General features: G+C 39.3%; 2 protein-coding genes across 4 annotated transcripts; one reads left to right on the top strand and one right to left on the bottom strand.

Moving 5' to 3' along the window:
* The first annotated feature begins 99 nt into the window (after window positions 1–99).
* LOC136982612 (adenosine receptor A1-like) lies at window positions 100–9105 on the top strand. Its single transcript, XM_067279156.1, has 2 exons — window positions 100–872; window positions 8278–9105. The coding sequence occupies exons 1-2, from the start codon at window positions 288–290 to the stop codon at window positions 8803–8805; spliced, it is 1113 nt and encodes a 370-aa protein (XP_067135257.1). The 5' UTR covers window positions 100–287; the 3' UTR covers window positions 8806–9105.
* LOC136982610 (uncharacterized) lies at window positions 9007–20916 on the bottom strand. 3 transcript variants are annotated; one of them, XM_067279154.1, is made up of 18 exons: window positions 20768–20916; window positions 19869–19910; window positions 17799–17934; window positions 17649–17707; window positions 17543–17585; window positions 17308–17481; window positions 17102–17227; window positions 16838–17038; window positions 16370–16594; window positions 16089–16256; window positions 14564–14779; window positions 14353–14493; window positions 12587–12655; window positions 11347–11514; window positions 10558–10665; window positions 10052–10486; window positions 9404–10015; window positions 9007–9341 (listed from the first exon to the last, which is right to left on the bottom strand). In XM_067279154.1, the coding sequence occupies exons 2-18, from the start codon at window positions 19887–19889 to the stop codon at window positions 9202–9204; spliced, it is 3042 nt and encodes a 1013-aa protein (XP_067135255.1). In that variant the 5' UTR covers window positions 19890–19910; window positions 20768–20916; the 3' UTR covers window positions 9007–9201. The 3 variants fall into 3 exon arrangements, with proteins under 3 accessions (XP_067135255.1, XP_067135253.1, XP_067135254.1); XM_067279152.1 differs by having other exon boundaries at window positions 9404–10486; XM_067279153.1 differs by having other exon boundaries at window positions 9404–10486; window positions 17308–17478.
* Between the last annotated feature and the right edge of the window lie 1539 nt (window positions 20917–22455).

Here is a 22455-nt window from a genome sequence, read left to right as displayed (position 1 = left end):
TAATAGATCGAAGGTTTGTTTATCGCGCCAGACGGAAAGAGCCTGGAAACGTTTAACGTTAATTTAGGGATCGTCGGGGATCCTTAACGTTGCCGTATTGTCAACGGAGTGTGTCGTCGCGTCGCGTGCTAACGAGAACGTCATCGGCCACGACCGCGAGTCGCCGTCGTCGCGTGTGTAATTCCCGTCGACGTCACGACAGAGCATGCGCCATTGGCCGGATATACCACCAGAGATTTAGCGGGAAGTTAGTGTAGTCGGAATTCTAGACATGTGAGGAGACGAACATGCAGGAGAAGTTGCCGCCCGTTTACACCACTCTGGAATTGTCAGTGGCAGTCATAGCGGTCACCGGTAACTTTCTTGTTATATTAGTATTCGCCACGCAGAGGAGACTCCGGAAACTAACGAATTACTACATAGTCAGTCTAGCGGTGTCCGATTTGTTAGTGGGATTGGTGGGCATCCCCTCGGCCATACTGACCAAAATGGGACTCCCTCGAAACGAATTCGGGGTCTGCATGCTGATGCTATCGTTGTTGGTAGTGCTGTGCACCATTTCCATATTGAATTTGGTAGCCGTATCTTTGGACAGATATTGGGCGATTATTTATCCGTTCTGTTATCACAGATTAGTTACCAAGAAGACTGTTATTGGCACCATCGTCGGGTGTTACGTATTAGGTGCAGCTGTTGGATTCCTTCCACTTTTCGGTTGGAATAATGGACCAGAAACGCCGGAAGGACGTTGTTTTTTCATTCCGTCTATGGATTATTACTTTTTAGTGTTTATATTTTTCGTGACGATAGCCTTTCCGGTGCTGTTAATGGGGTTTTTCTACGGCAGCATCTACTTCGTGGTTAAAAAACAGGTGAGTTCGTTTATTGTGTGCGGAGAACATCCGGTCGTTTCGTAAGAATAATCGCCCACGTCCGATCCGTTTCCGAATAGAATAAACGAATACGCGAACCAACCGTAATCGATACTTAATTTTTCTTATTACTTTTTATTGCCATTTTTATAACGACCTTGCAATTTTCGCTTTAATGGGATTAACTGTTGATTTATTATAATCTACCGCTATAAATTAGTTTGTTGACAATATCAGCTATTGAACTACTTCCTAAAAACGGGTCACAGTCACTTCCGTCCATTAATAGCCCCAGAAAGTTATATTGGCTAAGATTATCGATACGGTTTAATTGAAGTTCGGCACAAGTTGGCTTATTTGCGGACGGAACATCCGACGATTGATTCTCTCGAAAAGTATTTTTAATTTTTAAAAGTGATTTACAGCCAACTTGAAAATTTATTTATAAAACAGATAACGGGTGGAAAAAAGTCGTATAAAACTCATCCGTGTCGCATAAACGATAACCAAGGTGACACTCGCAGCACTTGACCATAAATAGTTCGGCTACGAGTTAAGTTCGAAACCAGTTTTCGAATATCGAATATTTGCGGAGAATTTCGATAGACACTCGCCGTTTTAATCGATCCGACCGTCTAAAAGGTTTTGGCTTTGTTTGTTTCGCTAGTCGGAGTTTGTCATACTAAATTAACCGTTTAAATGGATTTTGGGTTAAGAAATATACAGTAATTATAACTGCGCATTTATAAAATCGCTGAAATAATATTAGAAATTTCGAAATAGTTTTGCAATATTGTTTAACCAACGTTCATTCTAGAGGATGTCGTTTTGTAAAGTTTTTGGCCAACTTCCGATTAGAAAACTGCGTATATTTAAGTGTATCGTCGCCGAGTATTCTTCTGACGATAACTCGTAACATAATTTATAATTAGCAAATTAGCACGGTGTCGATAGATAAATCTGCCAGTGTGTACTATACAGAAAGTCGTAAAATTGAAGGAAATTCAAAGGAAGGCACCCACCCATTTCCTCTCGGTCTCTTTCCATGGGTGAGGAGATGCCAATATGTCCCAATTACGCTCGTCTTCCAGCTCAATATTCTTAGCTAGCCTTTTCTAATAATAATAATAATAATACAAATGCAGGTATCTAATTCTCGTCATCCTTGTTTATAAAATCCGCAGATTATAATTAACCTAATTACGAATCATTAAACTTGCCATTTGCTAATTTTCAAATATTTATTAAAGCTTGACTTTTCGAATTCCGAGATCTCGAATATGGACGAGGTAACCCAATCGAAGGATTTTTTAATATTCATTTTGGTATTTATGCCACCAATATCGCGTTTTCGCCCCGTAACGTTATACTCTTCGTTCTTTTTTTTAAACCAAACTGTAGAAATTAAACAGTGTTGTAGATTTAAAAATAGGATCGAAGTTTGGCTTAAGAACAGAGAACTTCCCCCGAGTGTAGTACGACCGAAAAACGCTTCTATTCTACCGACGTAAACGACACGCCAGCGCTATTCATAATCGACACGATCGATCTTACGTCGTAAATACGTAAATCCTCGTCCGGTTTTTACGTGCCTATAGCGAAGATATTCGCACCACCTTCTCCTTACTTGGGCGATAAAACGTCACCACGACAGAAATCGAATGGTCTCGATATTAGCCCGATTCGGGGCGTTTTGTTTATAACGTCGAGCTTCGGGTCCTCTTCCGGGGCCACCGCGGCTTTCCCGTCCTCGAAACGTCTGCGGGACTCATCGATTGGTGTCACGTGGGATTCTCCACCTGTTGCAACTAAATATCGTCGCCCTCGTCCTTCGTCCGTCTCCTTCCCGTCATTAGACCCCCACCGAGAGGCCGTTCTCTTTACCTCGGCCCGTTTAATTACAAACGGACAAAAATCGATTATTAGAGAAATTTGCCGGTCCAGAAACGGTATCGATCTGGATACCGTTTCTCGTCTTCGGCACCTAGTGTAATTGCCGGTGGCCGTAATTAATCCCGATACTTATTACTATTGACTCGGAATGTTTTCGCCCGATAATTTCCTTTCGCGTGTTTAGTAATTTAATTAACGTAAGTAATTGTTTGGAGAATGTAAATATCGATAAAAATTGAGGAAGGGCCGTTCGAAAAAGGAAGAATCGTTCCACGTATTTTCCGGCAACTTTTTCTTCCACTCCACTCGTTTCCGGTCTATCGAATAAGTTTAAAGATCTTAAACTTACGTTTGTACGCACGTAATCAGTCGGAAAGAAAGAAAATATAAGCGAAAATTCACCGTAAAGTGACTTTCGAGTGATTTATTGGCCACGCACTCCGTAGTAACGTCCGCAAGGTTTCTATTTTCTCACCGTTGCCACGTTTTTTTTTTACTTTTTAAATGATAAGAATGTTCGGTTAATGTTACCTATGGTGACTAAAATGGCGGCTCGTCTTTTATTCCAGCAAACAGAAGAAAGGAAACAGTGAGGACGCACGTTCTAACCTAACCTAACCTAACCTATTCTAATAAATTACCATAATTATTACCAACCAAATTATTAGAATAGGTTAGGTTAGAACATGCGTGCCCACTGCTTCTGTTTGCTGGAATCAGAGACGAGCCACCATTTTAGTCATCATAGGTGATATTCAGGGCCGGATTTACCAATCCGGGGGCCCTGGGTACAAATTCGGTGAGGGCCGCCCTTTAAGAGTAGGCAAATTTGATGATTTAGAAAATTTACACAAAATACTGTACTTTCAACTAGATTTCAACTATAAAGTTGTAAATTTCATTTAAAAATAAGGTTATTGTAAACATATGTATATTTTATTGTGTAAAACTAATTATTTTAATTTAATTGAAAAATACCTATGTATAATTTTTTTCCCGAAATTTTCCGATGTTTCATAGGTTTTTTCCCGAGTTTGGTTTTCTTTGCCTGTGGCCCTCGCGATTAGGCCACACTAGGCTGTCGCAGTAATAGGGGAAAAAAATATTTATGTTTAAACATAGTTCTGTGGGGGCCCTGGGCACCGGTCCCAAATGTCCCTACGTAAATCCGGCCCTGGTAATATTAACCGAATGTTCATTATACCGTCTTAAAAGTCTTCACAAGATTAGGAGTGGAACGTTTCCGTCAGCAAAATAGTCTAAAAGTAATTCCTCTCGAGATTCCCTCGTCTATTCTTAGACGTAATCGCTGGTAGACTGAGGAAATTCGGTGGTGGTTCCCATGCAAATTCGAACGAAAAACTCGTCGTCGTCGGTCGGTTGCTATAAATTTCAACACTTATTCGACAGATAGGACAGCGGGCATTTGTGCATTTTGTCGATAGAACTTACTAAACTTCATCATTGTATATACTTTATATAAAATATTGGCTTTCGTTCGTCGACGAAGTGAAGCGATACGTGCGGCGACTAAACGATTAAAACTAGCGGAAACAAAAAAGTTCGCTAATTCTGCCGATAATACTCATTGTGTATAACGAAGCGATTAACGAATGACAATTACCGGCTTGTTAATTCCGTAAAAGATGAATTGTGTTACGTTAACAACAAAGAATAGAATAAATTTTGAACGGCAAGTGTATTAATTACGTATTAATTTTAATTTTCATATTTCACCTCTTCGATCTTACTTACGAACTGTACCGGGTAAGTCGGGTCCTACATTTGAAGGTTTTGTAACAACAAAACATTTCATATTAGGCATTAAATATCTGTAGCTTATAGAATTTTCTTCTTTCGAAATACTTTCAAATAGAGCAAACTTTAGGGTAACATCGTCGCCCTAAAGCTAAACTTTCCAATGGAATTTACACTCGAAAGTTTATTAGGCGTTGCGTACAAATAAATGTAACGTAAACTAACGACAGTCGTAGGTGTATAAATTACTTGTAAGCTATGCAAATTCTATAAACGGCGCGTAAGATTCGTTTACGATAGCGCTCAGCCTGACGTTAAAGTGCCAACTTTCGTCTTTAATATCTCCACCACCGACGAACCGATTCGGATGAAATTTAAAGTATTTAGTGTCCGCGACGAGTGCTACCGACGTCTTAAATTTTGTATAAATTCGTCGGAGGGTTTTGGGGCTTACGCCATCGAAATTTTGTCGCCTAGATTGCCACCGGAGAGAAATAACGACGTCGTACGTGCGTACGATTAGGCGAGCGGTCGAGGTCCGAGACGAGCTATCCCAAAAAGCGTGAGTCGACGAGGATTTGCCGGGAGAGGACAGATATTCGGACGTCCCGACGTTTCCGGTTTTATAATACTGTAACGGCTTCGACCCGGCCGGATGGGTAAATCAATCCGGCATTCCGTCGGAAATCCGGATAATCCCCACCGGGGGGTGGGAGAATCCGGGCCAAAAAGCGTTCGACGATCGTTTTGTACGAAAGTTTACCACTTAGCGCGGGAGGGAGATCCGACGGTGGAATAATTCCCCCGGGATGGCGGCGAGCCGAGTTTAAAGGGAGTAGGACGGAATTCTGGCACCCAGGAGCGGTGGGAAAAGAGGGTAACGTAACTCTCGGCGGTGCGAAGAGTCACGCACCGGCCGGAAACCTGGCCGAGTCGGACGGAAATGCGTGGGGAAGGGAGGAGCGCGCGCGGCCTAACCTTAATCGGAGGCGGCGCCCCTCCTCCGAACGGGCCACGAGTTAAATAAATGCATTTATCGGTCGACCGCTTTTGGAAAATCTGGAATTTAGAACGAGACTTTAAAATTGGAGAAACGCACTTGGACCCGAAATGAAATTGGGCGAAAAAATGTGGAACTAGATGCGCGGTTGCTATTTACGAACCGGTCGAATGGCGACGGGAAACTTCTTCGTTTACCGACGACCGGAAAAGTCCACCGGATTACCGCCGAGATTTATCGGAGGAAGAGCTGGATCGACGGGAATCTCCTGTCCGAATTAAGGTTCTGGTCCTTTCCCGTTTTGCCGTCCCAATCCGCACCTTCCCTTCCACCCAGATAAATGATCTCGGCCCGTCGTCGGTTATTTAGATCGTGCTTCTCCGCGGGAACTAAACCCAAATTACGCTCGACACTTTAAGCGGGTCAAACAAACAACGTCGACTCTTACCCTCGGATCGGCGGAAAAGACCCCTCGATCGACGAGAAGAATCTAAATTGGAGATTTGTGACGTAACGAATTGGCCTTCTCGGTCTATTAAACTGCTTTCGAATTCTATTTATCCGTTCGAATCTTCCGATGCTAAAATATTTTAAGATTCTAAAACGTTAAAAACGGAAAATCCGGCAACCGGTTGCTTAACTTTCCCGGCAAGGTTTTGTCTCGCCATCCGTTACGATATTTTATTTTAAGAAGCTTTTCTATTTTTAACTATTATAAAATGGCATAAAGCTTAATTTTCGGGGGTATCGATGGGTTTTATAAAAACTTGTAAATGCCAGTAAAATCGTAATTAAGTCTGACCTTACTGGAGATACACGCCACCCCCTTTATCTTCCCACCCCGTCGACCTTTAACCACCAAAATTTAATAGCATCGATCCCCGTAATAAACAAACCTCTCTGCAAGGCCGGATGGCCGAGCCGGTCCCTATTTGGAGGAACCGGAATCGAATCCGAACGGGTCCTCCAAAGTGGTCCGTCCTGATATGTCGGGCCCCGTCCCTCACCGCCTGGCCGAACCCATAATGGGCTTGCTAAAAAGAGGAAAGAGTTAAAAAAAACCCCCCAGTGTGCGAAAAATAGTTCGTTTTATAAATTTTAAGACACACTAGGATGAATTACGTAGAATTTTTCGGCGTAATGCGGTATTAGAAAGTAGAGTTTTTAATGCAAACGGACACGTGAAGTGAGGAGGATATTGTCTTCCCAGTTGTTCATTAAATCAGTTAGAAAGGATGGGGATTAAAGTATCTGTTTATTTCTTAAGGATCGTGATTACGTATCGAATCTTAAGTGAACTCACTGACGTGTTAAACCTGCGTGGGCCACTTGTGTTATTATTTAAACGTAATAATAATTCGCCAACAAACGTTAAGGGAGGGAGAAAAACTGATAAATACACGTTCGTTTTACTTTCCACCTGTTATGTATATATACTGTAACCAGGAAAAGTATTGGAATCGTGTCAAATTTTACCCTTAGTTTTTTCAATCTCTGTGTTTTGAGACCTCCCAAACAAAACAGCAAAGTAAAACAATGGGGAAACAATTGTATGCGGGCAGGCATCTACTTCGTTTGATATCTCGAGATGGGGTGGAATTGATATGAAATTTGGCGTGGTTGCTTGTATAGAAGGGACATCGATGCTATTAAATTTTTGCGATTTAAGGTCCAGGGAGTAGATGGAGGATGGTGACGTGTTGTATCCGCAGTGAGGTCGGACTTAACGAAGATTTTTACCTGTTAGCACTTAGTTTTTTTTTTTTTTTTTTTTAAATATAAAACTGACCTCTACCCTCAAAATTAAGTGTTTTGTTATTTTATAATTAGAAAGTTTTTTATAACAAAATCTCCTAACAGATAGCGCTATACACAAGATTTATTTGAATAAAATCTCGTAACAGTCGGAAAAGTTATGCAACTCGTTGTTTTGTTTTACATTTGTTTTTGTTGTTATGTTTTATTGTTATAACTTATTATCGAGAGAAACCCGAATCAATATCTTGTCGAAAAAGAATGTGTTATATTTAAATAAACCTTGAAAAATTTACTGGCGTTTTTCTCGCTTATATCACCAGTTTCGATATAGAAAAAAAAAGAAACGTTTCAACGTGAAATAAATGACACGTGACAAAAGACAAATAATACAGCCGAATCTTGTAGGAAGGAAGAAAATATACAAATATAGGTTATGTAATGCGACAATTTATAAATGTTACGATGTATGTTAAAAGTTCAAACGCCAATTATATTTCTGAAAGATGCCAGTAGACGGTGCCTTGTTCTAAATGCAATCGCTGGCAAACAACCTCGTGTCATTATTAGCGAATGAATTCCCGCATTCATTGCTCTTCCTAGGAAACGGGAGCTCGTAGTTTCTGCTTTCGACCCCGGTTCATATTGTAAAGATTTTCTTTAAGTTTCGCCAGTCTTTTGTATCGGTTCTACGAACTTTTCGAGTCATTTTTAACACGCGTGAAATTCTTTCTTACGTTTCGAGAGTATTAACCTTTGTTTAGCGCTCGTAATTGTTAGAGATTTTCAATTCTCTCCTTGTTTGTTCTCTTTCACAATGACTTTCCCCCCGTCGAGAGAGTCGCATTTCCTCGTCGACGGTCAAATTAAGTGTTTAATCTGCCGTTTCATTCTCGGTACTACAAAATAGATTAACGTAAAGAAAAGCGATGTATTATTTGAAATGATTAACATTTTTTAATTACGACATTTTAATACGTAACGTGTTTTCGTTTTCAGCTTCGTCAAATCTCTCATCTGGGTCAATTATCGGGTAATATTAGTCAAGCTACTTCGCAAGTCAACATCTACAACGTGGACTCTCCCTCTCATCAGATCCAGCATACTAATCAGTTGCATCGGAGCCACGACAGCATCGTTCATCCCGCAAGAATACACAAACGAGAAGTGAAAAAGGCCAAGAACTTATTCGTTATAGTTCTATATTTTGTTATTTGTTGGGTGCCGTTATATTTGGTGAATTGCATTAAAGCTTTTTGCCACCATTGCGACGTTCCCGTTTGGTTAATGGACTGTTTCATCATTCTTTCTCACGCTAATTCTGCTATAAATCCATTTTTATACGCTTATCATTTAAAGGATTTTAGAGAAGCCATCAAAAAATATATTTGTAGAGGGTTAAGCGGAAGAAGCGAACCGCCAAATTTATCCAATCACGAACTGGGTATCTTACCAAATACGGCCGGCAAAGTGGTGTTGAGTGGCAAAGGAAAAACTCTGGCCATATCTTTGAATAGAGTGACTTGAAAACCTGGCCAAATGAACACATTCCCGGGTTTAAATCTGTAAATAAAACTGCCAAAGATCCGAAGATCTTCGAAATATTCCACTTTCGGGTAATTTATTGACCGATCAGTATTCTCCGAAACGTACGAAAAGATATATTTTCGCTTTCGTCTTATTTTTTCCAGTCGATTCTGTTGAAATAAATAACTTATGTTCAAAAAATATTTGTTGGTGTTATTATTAAATAATAGATTTATGTACAGTACATGTGACTAGCTAACATCACGACCGGTCGTTATTCTGCTTAACAATAAATACAAATGTACAAAGCTTGGGTATATTTTAAACGTTAACAATTCGTGTATATCCCGATTAACGTAGGCCTAGCTGCGACCCTACGTACAGTACGTGACGTAGCTACGAACTATCGTCGATACAAAAAGTGCAACCGTCCGTTACTGTCGTGGCCAAGTATTTATGTCCGTCCTCGGTCTCTTCTACGGCTCTGCAGATCGTCGGTTCTTTTCTGACCATTTTCCCCTTCTGCTGTCTCGGCTCTAGAAAAACCCACATTCATTTTCAATTTGTAACTTAAAAAATATATAAAAACCTCACTAACCTAAGATCTGTTCCACGATTTCTTCCACCACTTCTTGCTTCTCTTCGTCGTCTTCGCATTCGTGTATTATAATTTTCACCGTTTTCTTCTTGATTCTCGTCTGAACTTTTTTCGGGTTCTTCTTTTCTTCCGACACCTCCTCCTGTTCTATATCGTCGCAATTCGTTTGAACTCCGACAGAAGAGAGTTCCGACAGACGTCCTTGCACCGAAGATGCCACTAAACCGTCTCCGTCGCACGTCACCAAGGTCAAAGTTCTCGAAGGCTTCTCTTTATTTTGACAAATGCTGGGACACGTCAGGGTCTTCAGGATGTCTCGTCGAAGCGATTGTTTTTCCACTTCTGTTTTATGTCTACCTAAACTGCTCAGGACTCCGCAGATGTCGTTCGTCATTCTAGCGGCTTTCTCTTCTAGTGTCTCCGTTTTGTGACTACGTTTCGTCTTTCTGGGATAAATGGGAATAGCGCTTATGCCGTTAATTGTTAAATTTTCGAAAGTTTCTTGGATTCCGTTTCTCGTTTTTGTTACCAATCCATTTCCCCTACTCTCTTTGTCGTCGTTTTGCTGTTCTTCGTCGAGGGAATCGTTTCGGTCGTTCCCCTTCCCATTTTCTTTGGAACAAAACTTATCGTTCCCACTGCAGTTACTATCCATTTCGTTTCCGTTTTCCATGGCATCTACATACACTTCCGACTTATCTACTTCGGTCTGAACGTCGGAATTTGTCGAATTCGCGCTAATTATCGACTTCCGACAATCTGTTACGATCGAATCTTCGTTACAGGAATTAAAGTGGTCGCCATTAACCATTCCTTCTTTCTTTAGATTATCGTTACGGACGGACTCGTCTTCTTCGATTAATTTCCGAACGAAAACCGCCTTCTCCTTTTCTGTCCATTCTTCCAGTTTTGTATCTTCTCTCTTACAACTCGAGTTATCTTTATTAGAACCGCTCTGGTTGGCCGACTTGATTTGCAAGAAGCTATCGTCATCCCTCTCGTTGATGACGACGTAAAAGTTGTCCCCTTCGAAATCGGACAACTGAACGGAGAACGATTCGCTGGTCGACTGTTTGCAGGAAGCTGAAAAGGGCATAGAAAAAGTAAAGACGATTTTCAACACTGTAAAGAAGAGTCTAGAGAAAACTACCGACTTCCATGTTGGTTGTCGACTCCGTTTCGCACCACGGATTCACTTTCGTCACTTCCCGTCTTCGATCGGGGAGAAGAAAGCGAAGAATGACGACGAGAAACCGAAGATCCTAATTTAAATAAAAACGTCGAATAATCAGTTAGATGTTACGTAGCAAACGATAATTAGTTTTAAAGAAGACTCTCGTAACACAACTTAAAACGAGCAATAAACTAGTTTACGTTTTACAGTATATTAATATCGGCAATTAAGAAACCGTAACGTAAATTACAAAGCGTATTGTATTCTTTAGAGTACGTCAAACGGTTAAGATTTAAGAAAGTTCTCTTAGTTTTTGGTCACGCTTGAAATAAAATCGCGTAAACATGTTACTGGATAAAAATCAGCCGGATCATATTGTAAGAACAGTCGTCCTTTATTACCAGATGAACGGCAATTTATATTCCGAGATTATTTTAAACTTATTAATATTAGCCAGGTTGAGGCCGAAGTTTATAACGCGAAAACGTGTACGTCGGACGTTTAGCGCCGCTTTCCTGTAAGCCTAGAAGTTTGACAATGGCGTTTGGATAGTCAGTCAATCATGCTCGACGTTCCAAACGCCATTGTCAAACTTCTAAGCTTACAGGAAAGCGGCGCTAAACGTCCGACGTACACGTTTTCGCGTTATAAACTTCGGCCTCAACCTGGCTATTTAGTCGACGAACTCTCACTTTATCCGGTGGAAGGAGAAAACTGCCCTTTGAAAGCGTTGTTCGAGGAGGAGGTTTTGGCATTTTTGGCCACTTACGTTCATCGTCGGCCCGGTCGAGCGAAGGAAGTGGACATTTCACTCGATGAAAGCATTCTTCGGGTTTTGCGCAACGAACTCGACGAAGTTTAACGGGAAAGGGCGAAGTTTCTTCGTCGTTTCCTTTATTTTCTGCACGAGATGGAACCGGCGCTTTGTCGATGTTCTCTGCAAAAATTCCTCAAACGATTACACTAGAAAATAAAATCTAAAACCGTTAAAATCAAGTGGCAAACTCTTAAATACATTAATTTTGTTCAAGTTTAAAAACACGACTACGGAATATTTTCTAACGGTTAGAAAAAGTGGAGATTACCGAAAATTTCTAAGTTTAATGTGCGGTAAGTATTTAATGAAACACAAAAGATCACCATCCGCAGATAATGTATAAGATAAAGTTTTAATAGAAATATCTGTTGAGTAGCCAGGAAAAAATTAAATCACAATGTTTTCCCCTTGGAAAAGTGGGTCAAGTTCCGACAACTCAATTTATATAATGGATGAAGGAAATTTACGTCCGAACAAGCAACATTTGGAAAAAAAAAAATGTCTGTTTATCCTTTAAAATAGTTATTTAACTGTATTAAAGTTTAGATAAATATTTGTAAAATATATATATAATTTACAAATTTATCACCTCGATCGCAAAAATTTCGTTTAAAGAGGAAGAAGATAGGAAAGTTTGCAGATAACGAGAGAATTGGAAATTATTCACGTTTTCCAGCAATAAGTTACGATAAGAAAGTCATTTGTTCGAGAATTATGTAAAGAATTCAGAAATAGAATCGACGACAATAAAACGGCATGCCGCGTAAAAATGAAATTCTTGAAATATTTTATTTTGATAAAATAAATGCTTTTATGGCACGATATCCTGTTTTAAAACCTTCGACAGTTATTACAAAGGAAATTAATATACGTTTTCCACATATACACACACACACTTTTTGAGTAAGATTATACTCATTTTCACCCTTTAATAATCTATTCCTCGACCAACGTCCCGTTGAAAACAATGGAGTAAGTAACTGTTTGTGTTCTTCCCAACAAAACTCAATGCCTAGAGATTTTGTAGCGGCATTCGTAACGAATTATTATCGATCAAAGACGGGCGCCAGACTGCACGAAACGGAATAAATGATGCCAACGACGACGAAATAATTGAAAAGGCCGGCAAAATGTCGCAGTGTTTACGATAACTTTAATTTATCTTTTGTAGAATGACGGCGGGAAGACTTACCGCACACTTGTACGGCATTCTTCGTTCCATCTGGCTGCTCTTCCTCTTTCTCCCCTTCTTCTTTTACGGCTGAAATATCGAAAATCAAAGTCTGATCGTTACAGATTAAACGATTAAAATTATATATTTAACAATTATTTAATATATAGGGCCTAAGTGTAAGAGTTCTTTCTCCGGGAAGGCAAAATGAATTTTCTATTAAATTTTTTTAATGCTCCGTCTCTATTATTTATAACCATTAGAATTTTAGCGTTAAGGTCATTTAATTTCAATTAAAATTGCTACCGAATAACTAATATTCTACCAACTTTTAATCGATAAACTTTTGTTCTTTAGGTATTTAATACCCCGCAAAGGAGCTACTAAACCGGACTAAAGAATGCATTTTCTTCCGAACAACTGGAAACTATCGGGTTATCTCTTTTTTCCCCTTCGAAAGATTAATGATTTTCCGAAGTAATTGATGAGAAGGATCGAAAAAAATACTCGAAAGATTGATGATCGACTTCATTCTGCCATGTAAAACTCGCAGCCCGACCGACCTCCGTTTATATTTACGGGAGAATAAGAGATAAAATATAGAGATATTCCTTTAATTGGGGTCATATTTTTCGAAATTTTTAATGGATAAAACCCGAGAAAACAAAATTATTTACTTTAAAATAAAAGGAAATCTGTCCGTAATTGGAAACTAAATGCCGGAGACCGATAAAAATATTTGTCTTCCGATAAAGTTTGTACTTAGCAACCCAAACGTTCGAACGTCAATAACCTTGTTTAATTTCAACACGAACGCGACAAGGTAGGGACGACCGGAAAATCCGGAAGTTGGAAAACATTTGCCTACAATACGAGCTTGCAAATGATAAAGATCGTTATCTTTTTGAAGAGAGCAAAATCGAGAAATTATTGCTCGAAGCCGACTCGTTCTAATTACCTTTCGTAGAATAACAAAGGACGATCACACGGGTGAAAAATATATAGAAACCAGCGACACATTTTGCATTCGATAAAAGAAATGAAGAAAATTTGTAAAAAACAACTCCAACTTTAAGCGGATTTGAAAACTTTTCGGTCTCTCCTCAGCGATAACCTCGTTGGTTTTCACACTCGGGTGGCACCCGTTAAAAGAAATTTAATCTCTTTTAAGGTGCTTCTCGCTATTCGTCGCCCTATCTTTAACGCTACCGTATCTATTAATAATTTGAAGACGTGTCCCTGTAACTTTACAAGAAGATATTATTCCCCGGGTTTTAAATCGATCAGGCACGGCGGAAGATCAAACCGTGCCCTAATTACACTCCGTCTAAGATGCCGTTTTGAGAAATATCGGATCGGCCGGTGGGAATGGGAGGAATTCCAGAGAGACAACTGTAACTAAATCGTGGAGTGTGTGGCGTTACGGGGAGATAGCTGCAGGAGTTATTACCGAGGAGATTGTCTCTCCAACAAGGACGACCCCGAAAACACCTTAGAGAATTACCAAGCGGATCCGAATTACGGACGTAAAGGCGATTCACCCGGATTGTCTATCGAACGTAGCGAATTTAATTGATAAAATATAAATCTTTTGGCGGTTATAAACCAGAAATAACCGAATTTAAATATTATTAATAATTAATTTTGAAAAATAGAGCTGACGTAACGAGACGGAATAAGTGTGATAAACGAGGTAATAAATCTGTAACACCATACGATCGTGTTTTGACGTTATTATTCTCCGATATTTACGACGTAGGGGGGGGGAACTACGCTTTAAGGTTAACCTGGACGTTGCCAATCCATGTATTTCTGTCTTCTTTTTTCGGCTTCTTTAATCCAAGAGACGTCTTCGTTTCCACCCGACGAGTGAACGTGATCGTCGACCGGAGCCGCTTTTTTCTGGCACCGAGAATTAGCATTTGTATCTGTAATTAGAACGAAAGTGCTTTAAGTGGAGAAAAAGGAGCGTTAATGGTCAGGCCCGGAGAAGCTCACCTAATTTTTCCCGGTGAGAAAACATTTTAGAAGGTTTTGAAAAATCTTGCTTGGTTAAACAGTTTCTTATAACAGGTAAATCGTCTTCTTTCAAGACGATTTCTTCTTTTTCTTCGGCCTTCTTTTCATTCGAAGGTTCACTGTTCAGCTGATTACCCAATTTTTTCCATACGACTCTTAATTCGTTTTGGAAACTTTTCCCTCGACTGCCTTTTTCTGTTATTAACAAATTATAAACAATAAATAATTACACTATTTCGGTCGAAAATTACGCAATAATTTTATTATTTACGGGACGAAAAACTTGTTAAATTTAAACGAAAACTCTATTTACTTCGGCCAACAATACAAATCGGTTACGGTGGTAAATTAAGCACGTATTTACGGACTCCATCAATCACGTTTCCAACGAAAAAATCGATAAAAGAACGACAGAAAAGATTCATTTTTAATAATTAAATTTCCTGGAAGATTTTTATAAAGTATTTACACATTTCCTGTTTACGAAAAGAAAAACGGAGGCACAATTAAAATTCTTTCGTTTTATAGACTGATAGCCCAAGGTTGCGAAAGACTTTATAACGTAAAAAAGGCCAATATTTCTAAGATAAATACGAGAAAGATACACAAAAAATCCTTTTATTATCCCATTATATTTCCAGTGTTAGAGATAACCCACCTTTAATATATTAATTGGAAAATTATTTAAATTCCGGAAACCATCTTCGAATGACGAAAGATGGATGAAGATGAAATAAAATAAATCGAGGAAAGAGATAAAATTATTTCATAGATTTCGTGTTTGGGAACAAGATTTACTGTTCTTTTCGGTTAATGTTACCCTCGGTGCCAAGATGGCGGCTCGTCTCCGATTCCAGCGAGGAAACAGTGGGGACGTACGTTTTAACCTAACCTAACCTATTCTAATAAATTTAGTTGCTAATAATTATGGTAATTTATTAGAATAGGTTAGGTTAGGTTAGAACGTGCGTCCCACTGTTTCCTCGCTGGAATCAGAGACGAGCCGCCATCTTGGCACCAAGGGTTACATTAACCGTTTTTCCCCTATCAAATAATAATTCTATTATGTTAAGTATTATAAATAATAGCAATTAAAGTATTTTTAATATAACTGTGTTCATCTAACTAGAAATTTTTTCAACAGGTATTATTTACGTAGAGTAAGGGATAGAAAAGAAAGAAAACAACTGGTAAGTATTTAAATCTTGCAATTAAATTTAGCCAGTTCTCAAGTGTGGATCCTTCCGAAATTTCCACATTCGAGACAAAGTATTGTACGGTGTGGTAAAACGTACTGTATAGATCCCTACTCAGTGGCGTAGCGAGCATAACTGGCGCCCCCTCTCCCCTCCAGAAACACATATAGTTTGTCTTTGAGACCATCTGGGCGCCCCTCCGCGAGTGGCGCTCGGTGCACGATACACCCCCTTGCACCCCCCGTCGCTACGCCACTGTCCCTACTGTGGATGGTAAGTTTGCAAATAATCACTACGACAATACTTACTGGCAGTGGGCAAGTTTTCCCAATCGATGTTTTTACTCGTTACTTTTTTGCTGAGTTCGATCCATTCCGGTTGACGATCGTCTTTATCGATTCCATTTAAACTCTTGGAGCGATGTACGCCGTTTTCCAACGTCTCGGTTGTTTTCCATCCTTTAACCACTTCTTTTACTAAATTAAAAGGACGAAAGAATATAATTTACGCTTTTCCCGCCATCGCGGGTGGACGATAGAAAAGAGCGAATCTGGACAAAAAAAAATCCCACGCCGGGTGTAGTTTTTACCTTCCGGATGGGAGTCGCGGCTCATCGATGCGTGAGTAATTTGGGGGATGTCCTGCCATATTTTGCTATTCCTGGTCGGGTCGCTTCTGCGAAATTTCGAGTCGCGCTTCCTTTCTCCGTTAGTTTTCGAATTCGCCGTCAGATGGCGCCTGTCCCACGTTTGGATTTGCACGCGTTCGCATAGCGAAGCGGGACGAGGTCTGACCGGACGGAACGTCTTCCCACCTGTAACGAAAATATCGGAATTTGATGGATTAACTAAAAATCTACTTAGACCGAGTCTTTAAATACGCAAACGAAGACGGAATTTTACTAGACACAAGGCGAAAAACAACGATTAAACCGGCGCTCCGACCGATATTCCGCAATTTACAAATGGCCGCCGTCGGGAATTCCGTTTACGGAATCCATTACTATTTGCCGACTTTCGCGTTAATTTAGATATTTAAACAGGAAATCGATACAAACTTTTTTGTTGCGCCTGCGGAAGTTGCCAGTCGTTAGCGGAAGGCGTGCCGCTTCCGGCGCTTCCGTTCACCGACGTCGGGGGCGGTTTCGGTAGAGGACCGAAAAACAGCACGCTGCAGCCTCTTCTGTTTGGACTTTCGGGATCGTCGACGTGTCTCAACTTGACCTGGCCAACCCACGGAGCGTCTTCCTTTTCCTCGGCTGCCGTGGAATTTCATTAGAATCGATTGTTTTAAGGATTTACCCTCCGATCGTTACACTCACATTTCGTGGCTTTATCCAGGGACGGGAGCGATTTCCAACGGCGACTGGACACGTCTTCGACTAGAAAATCCTCCTCCTGGTCGGAACTAGACCCAACGCCGTTTACCATTACGTTTAGGGAACGTTCTAAGAAATCAAATGTGCGGGTGTAAATCACCGAACTTACGATTTATGCGCGCATTTACCGCAGCAATAAAACGTCTTACTTTCTATATTTACGTTTTCCGGTGTTTTCAAAATGGCACCTTTTATCACGGGACCGGAATAGAAATCATCGTTATCGGGACTACGGCTACGATTAAGAGTAGGAATTTCTCTCTCTCTTCCACTGCAGATTTCTATTACGGTTCCTTTCGGTCCTTGCTTAATTATAGCCGCTGCTGTAAGCAAATTCGTTAATTCATATATTTTTTAAAACAAAAAGTATAATAATCGACTTACTTTCGTCCACGTCTCCGTTTCTTCGGCAATCTTCTTCGTTTTTCTAATAAAAACGTAGAGTTAAAAACGTCCGGTGGCGGCGAAGATAGAACGAGATTCGACTTACCCCATGGCATTTATTCTCTTCGTTTTTCAACTTTTTCCCAATTTTCGATCGTGTCTCGTCTGAACGAACAAAAGTCATTTTAACGTTTTAAACTCGTTCCCGAGTCGGAAAAAAAAGTGGCGCTTTTTTTAAGCCCCCAAGCCGACTTACCATCTTCTACGTGAGAAGAAGCTATTAAATTTGCCTTCAGACACACTCTGGAGGGCCTCCTTCTTTTACCTAATTTTCCTCGATGAGCCAATTCGCTTTTTTCTTTCTGGGCGGTGTGATCCAGCGACGGATTTGCCTGACGAGTAACAACCGATCATTCACGCAAGCGAAAACGATATAAAAGTGAAAAGAAATCGGGTACTTTAATGTCGACTACGTAGATTTTAGCATCTTCTTTAAGAGTAGACGTATTTCTATAGGTATATAAATAAACCTAACAGTCATTCGCGTTACGAAATTACTCCTCTACGTATCAACCCTTTCATAAGATACCATAAAATGACAGCTTCTCATTGGATAAGATAAAGGATTACACCCAATAAAAAGCCATCACGTGATCCACGTTTTCGAAAATAAATCTCCAGATCATTCTTTAAATTTTTGTTAAATCATTCGATTTAACAGAAATTTTTTCGTAATTACATTTCTACCACGTTGTTATCGAGGATTTTTATATATTTAAAGTATTATTAACGAGCGAATTGGCATCTTTTAACGTTGTAGAATAGGAGAAAAATCGTTGAACTACAATAGAAAAATGAAATATTCGCCGGAAGGCAATCTTATTCGGGTCGCAATTAAATTTAAAAAATGCACAGAATAATGCAACAGAATTAATATAAAATTATTATTTTGAAATTAATTGCAGATATATATTTAGAATATGTTTTTATATACACATCGCATCTATAGATATTCTTTAAACACGCAAAGAACGAGTGAAGTATGTATGCTAAGCGAAGGATTCATAGAAAATAAAACTACCGAATGAATACGTTAACTTCGCTTTATTTTTTATCTCTATTTTTTTTTTATCTAACCGAGTTTTGTACTCGTTCCAGTGACAAAACGTAGACCTTGGAAGGTCTCTCGTTAAGAGCACTTAGTCGAAGCACTCAACTACCTGGAAAACGTATAAGAATGAAGATGTGGCAATGTTCCTAGGATTTTATGGGCAGAAAAGTTTTGCCTCGTCGTATGCGACGATTTAATAGCTAAAAAAATTCATTTGGAATATTAAAAACCACTCTTGGACGATGTAATTTCTTTTATTCCGTCTATATCGATCGATACGAGGATTCGAGTAGCTCAATCGGACGACGGAAGAACCGAGTTGTGACCAAAGGATAGCCCGTCCTTGTCCCACATGAGATCTATTGTATGAAGTGACCATAATAACGTACTACGAGAAATAAAATTACGTTTGGAAACCTCCTAAATTATTATAAACTATACAAATTCTAAAATTACCAAAGGGTTTGGTCTGCTTGTTCTTATTCACTAAAAGTACAAAGTACGTAATAAAACGTTTATTAAGCAATGTTTTATTTTATTATTGTCTAAAATATTAAATTATTACGTCTGAAATAATGGAAAGGTTTTTTACTCGGTTAAAAAAAAATTAATAAGAATAGACGAAATCCTGTTTACGTCTAGCAGAATTTCGAGCTTTTAGGATCCGGTTTAAAATTCAAACTTGACACTTCAATTTAAGTTGCGTGACGGTCAAAAATTAATTCTAAGTGTTTATATTACTTTATAAACATTTCAAAACAGTTTGTATCGATTCTTCCAGCATTGAATTTGTTTACGATGTTTTAAACTACTGTCAAAGAGATTGCGAACAAGTTTATAATACTTGCACGCTAAACTCGACATTAATTAAAAGAACCTCTCTCTCTCTCTCTCTCTCTCTCTCGCTCTACTAAATATACTAAATTCCATATATAATTTAGGAGCGTGCCCTAATAATACTAAGCTGTAATACGCACTTTCGCACAGCGCGATAAGAATGCAATTTTTACGACTTTAAGTAGCTATTACCCGAGCCCAAAGTTCGCTACGACGTCCAAAAGACCGCGCAAATCAAATAACACCGAAAAATATAATGCAAAATGTAAATATCGTCATCGAGTTTACACTCGGCTACGGTTCGGGATAGACTCTCCCGTTTAGAAAGCGCGTAACCGGCAGAAAATGTAGTATAATTACACGGAGAACAGAACTTACCTGATCACACGGCAGATCCATCGTCACCGTCAGGGACCAAACCTGCAAGGAAGAGCACAGACGGATAAACGACCTGTTTGTTAGATTGTATGACGCACCGCGAGTTACGCATGATGTATCCTATTGAATCAGCAGGATGTCCCAGATACGGAGCAGAATAGATCAGACACTCTCTCCGATTACCCCGGTTAGTTTAGAGGCACTGGCAGAATTACGATATTCAGATATTCCCTAGATAAAGTCGAACCGTCTCCGATCTGGTATTCGGTTCCCAGTTACGTACCAGGATAAAGATCTGTCATACTACAAAACCAGTTTATCCGAATTTGAAAGATTCAGTCAACTAGAACCTAAAACATCTATATCCGTTTATCTATAAAAACGGCCATAAAAACGAGAAGAGTTTAAGTCGAAAAGCAGGCACGAGGCAGCATAATATTCTTGTTGTGTTTAATTATTTATCCATTGCGAAAAAGTTTCAATTGAATTCTTCCCGACGACAGGTGTTGTGGCAGCTGCCCTTTGACGTGTACAGTACAGTCGCCAGTTCAAAACGAATCCAGATCGATAGTTTTATACGCCAAGCATTACAAAAAGTGTAGAAAATAATGCAAAAATTAATTTCGTAATGAGTTAAATTCCATAGTTTAATGCATGGCAGCCTATTAATTTGTAAACAATTCTTGTGGAAACTGAAATTAAATGGTTCTAAGAGGCGATTTTTAAATTGGAATAACACGGAATACTTTCTAAATCGCCGATTAAGTTAAATATACAGGTTTTCCGATTAATAAATGTATGTATATTTCAATATATAAAACCGATCTGGAATTGTTACGTTGGTCTAACTAATCTTTATGTAATAGTAACTTGACGAACGGCTAACGGTTGAGACTTACCTTCGATGCTGGGGAGTGCGAAAGGGTGAATAGATATAAAAGTCCACTGTCTAATAACTATTAAACCACCCACGGCACGGGAGATCGGAGGTGACATGTTTAAAACTCCAACACACATAATTCCGCTCGCTGATCACGTGACTAGCCATTCTAATAACTAAACGCCATCTGTCGAGTATTCGTTTTACAGTGTTTCGGGTAGACGTACTGTTGTACCGCACCGGCCATCTCCGACGTTTACGTAACTACAGTTAAAATAATTACCTTAAAATTTGTCACGTCTCGCGACGACGTAACAATAAATATCGAGTCGATTGTTACGAATTCGGTATACGTTTCGCCAATAAACATTTCCCCCGTTTATGGGTCCTATAAATAACCGATAGCGATTATAATTACGTATAAAACAATAGATTGCGAAAGGGCATCGTGACACCTTAACTGCGGTTAAGTGGCCACAAGAAATTGGTGCAGAGGACACTTCAAAAAAAGTCTTCCGACTGTCCGGGTCGGTAGTTGATTTCTACCGAGTATTTTAAAATATTTAAATTACAATAGCGTGTATGACTAGGGCAAACTGAGTCGATGAACCGATTATAAAATTAAGCTTCGAGTGGGTTCGTAACTTATTTTTTATTTTTTTACCTTCGAGAAACCCGTAAAGCCAAGTCGGGTGTCGTTTTAGAAAGTTTACATCCCACCACATTTATTTATAAAAATGAAAAACTTCTATCCTCGATACACGCGGCGACATTGTCACAGCTTGATAGTCGACACTTATGCGGAGTCATTGTTTAGAGATATAATTTACATAATAATGTATACGCAACTTCCTATGCCGAATTATACGGTTATTAATTGCACTTGACCCTCTTCCGCGTGTGAAATTTAGTTGATATTCCCGTTTTTAATAATTCACAGAAAAGATAAAACCGCGCTCTTCGGTTATCTTAAAAAAAAAACGAATTTCGTTCATTAATTAAAGAAGAAAAGACGGGAATTACAGAAAAATGTTAACGTTTTTTTGGCTCCGTTCTCGACCATTTTGTGTCCAAAAAATAAGCAAATAAGCCAAAGTAGGCGGCAACCCGCCAATGTTGTTGTACGTGGGAGTCTTTTGATCCGATCTCCGTATTGATGCGATGGTGGGCCTCAACCGGTCACGTGGGAGGAGACAGGAAGCAGGAACCATATTCGGACAAAAGCTGGTATACCGACAGAATAAAAAAATACCGGTTTCATGGTTACTCGCTCACAAAACGCTTTAATGGTCGAGGGAAAGATCAATTATTTCCTAATGTTTATGAATATCCAAATTAATTTTGATGGTATAAAGGTGATTGCACTCCAATTCGAACAATGTGCGATAAACTATGCCAATCTAAAAAACAACGACGAATTCCGTTGATTTTTAATAGGTTTTACGAAATAAATATCAAAAAATGACAGGCGAAGACGAATATATTCGCACGACGTCATTCTATAAATACCCCCCTTTTATTTGTTTACCCGGCGGTGGTCACCTTCGAAGAAAATAAGTTTAACCTAACCTTTATTACACACGTGCAAAGTTCATTAAAAAGTACTGTATTTTGAGTCGAACAACATTCGACAGTTTCGTAATAAGTCGAGACATGATACCACATTTATTAGGCGTTATTATATAAGATCGATGCCGAGTAGCCATT

Source organism: Centruroides vittatus, unplaced genomic scaffold, assembly GCF_030686945.1.
Source record: "Centruroides vittatus isolate TY-2023 unplaced genomic scaffold, ASM3068694v2 contig_854, whole genome shotgun sequence".
In the NCBI taxonomy this organism is placed as follows: domain Eukaryota; kingdom Metazoa; phylum Arthropoda; class Arachnida; order Scorpiones; family Buthidae; genus Centruroides; species Centruroides vittatus.
This window is presented reverse-complemented; position numbering and strand designations above follow the sequence as displayed.

Coding starts and splice junctions, on each gene's coding strand:
- LOC136982612 (XM_067279156.1), top strand. CDS start 288: ATGCAGGAGAAGTTGCCGCCCGTTTACACCACTCTGGAATTGTCAGTG. Junction 873..8,277: donor ACTTCGTGGTTAAAAAACAG/GTGAGTTCGTTT, acceptor TTTCGTTTTCAG/CTTCGTCAAATCTCTCATCT.
- LOC136982610 (XM_067279152.1), bottom strand. CDS start 19,889: ATGGATCTGCCGTGTGATCAG. Junction 17,039..17,101: donor CCTGGATAAAGCCACGAAAT/GTGAGTGTAACG, acceptor ATTCCACGGCAG/CCGAGGAAAAGGAAGACGCT. Junction 11,515..12,586: donor GAATGCCGTACAAGTGTGCG/GTAAGTCTTCCC, acceptor GAATTTTTGCAG/AGAACATCGACAAAGCGCCG.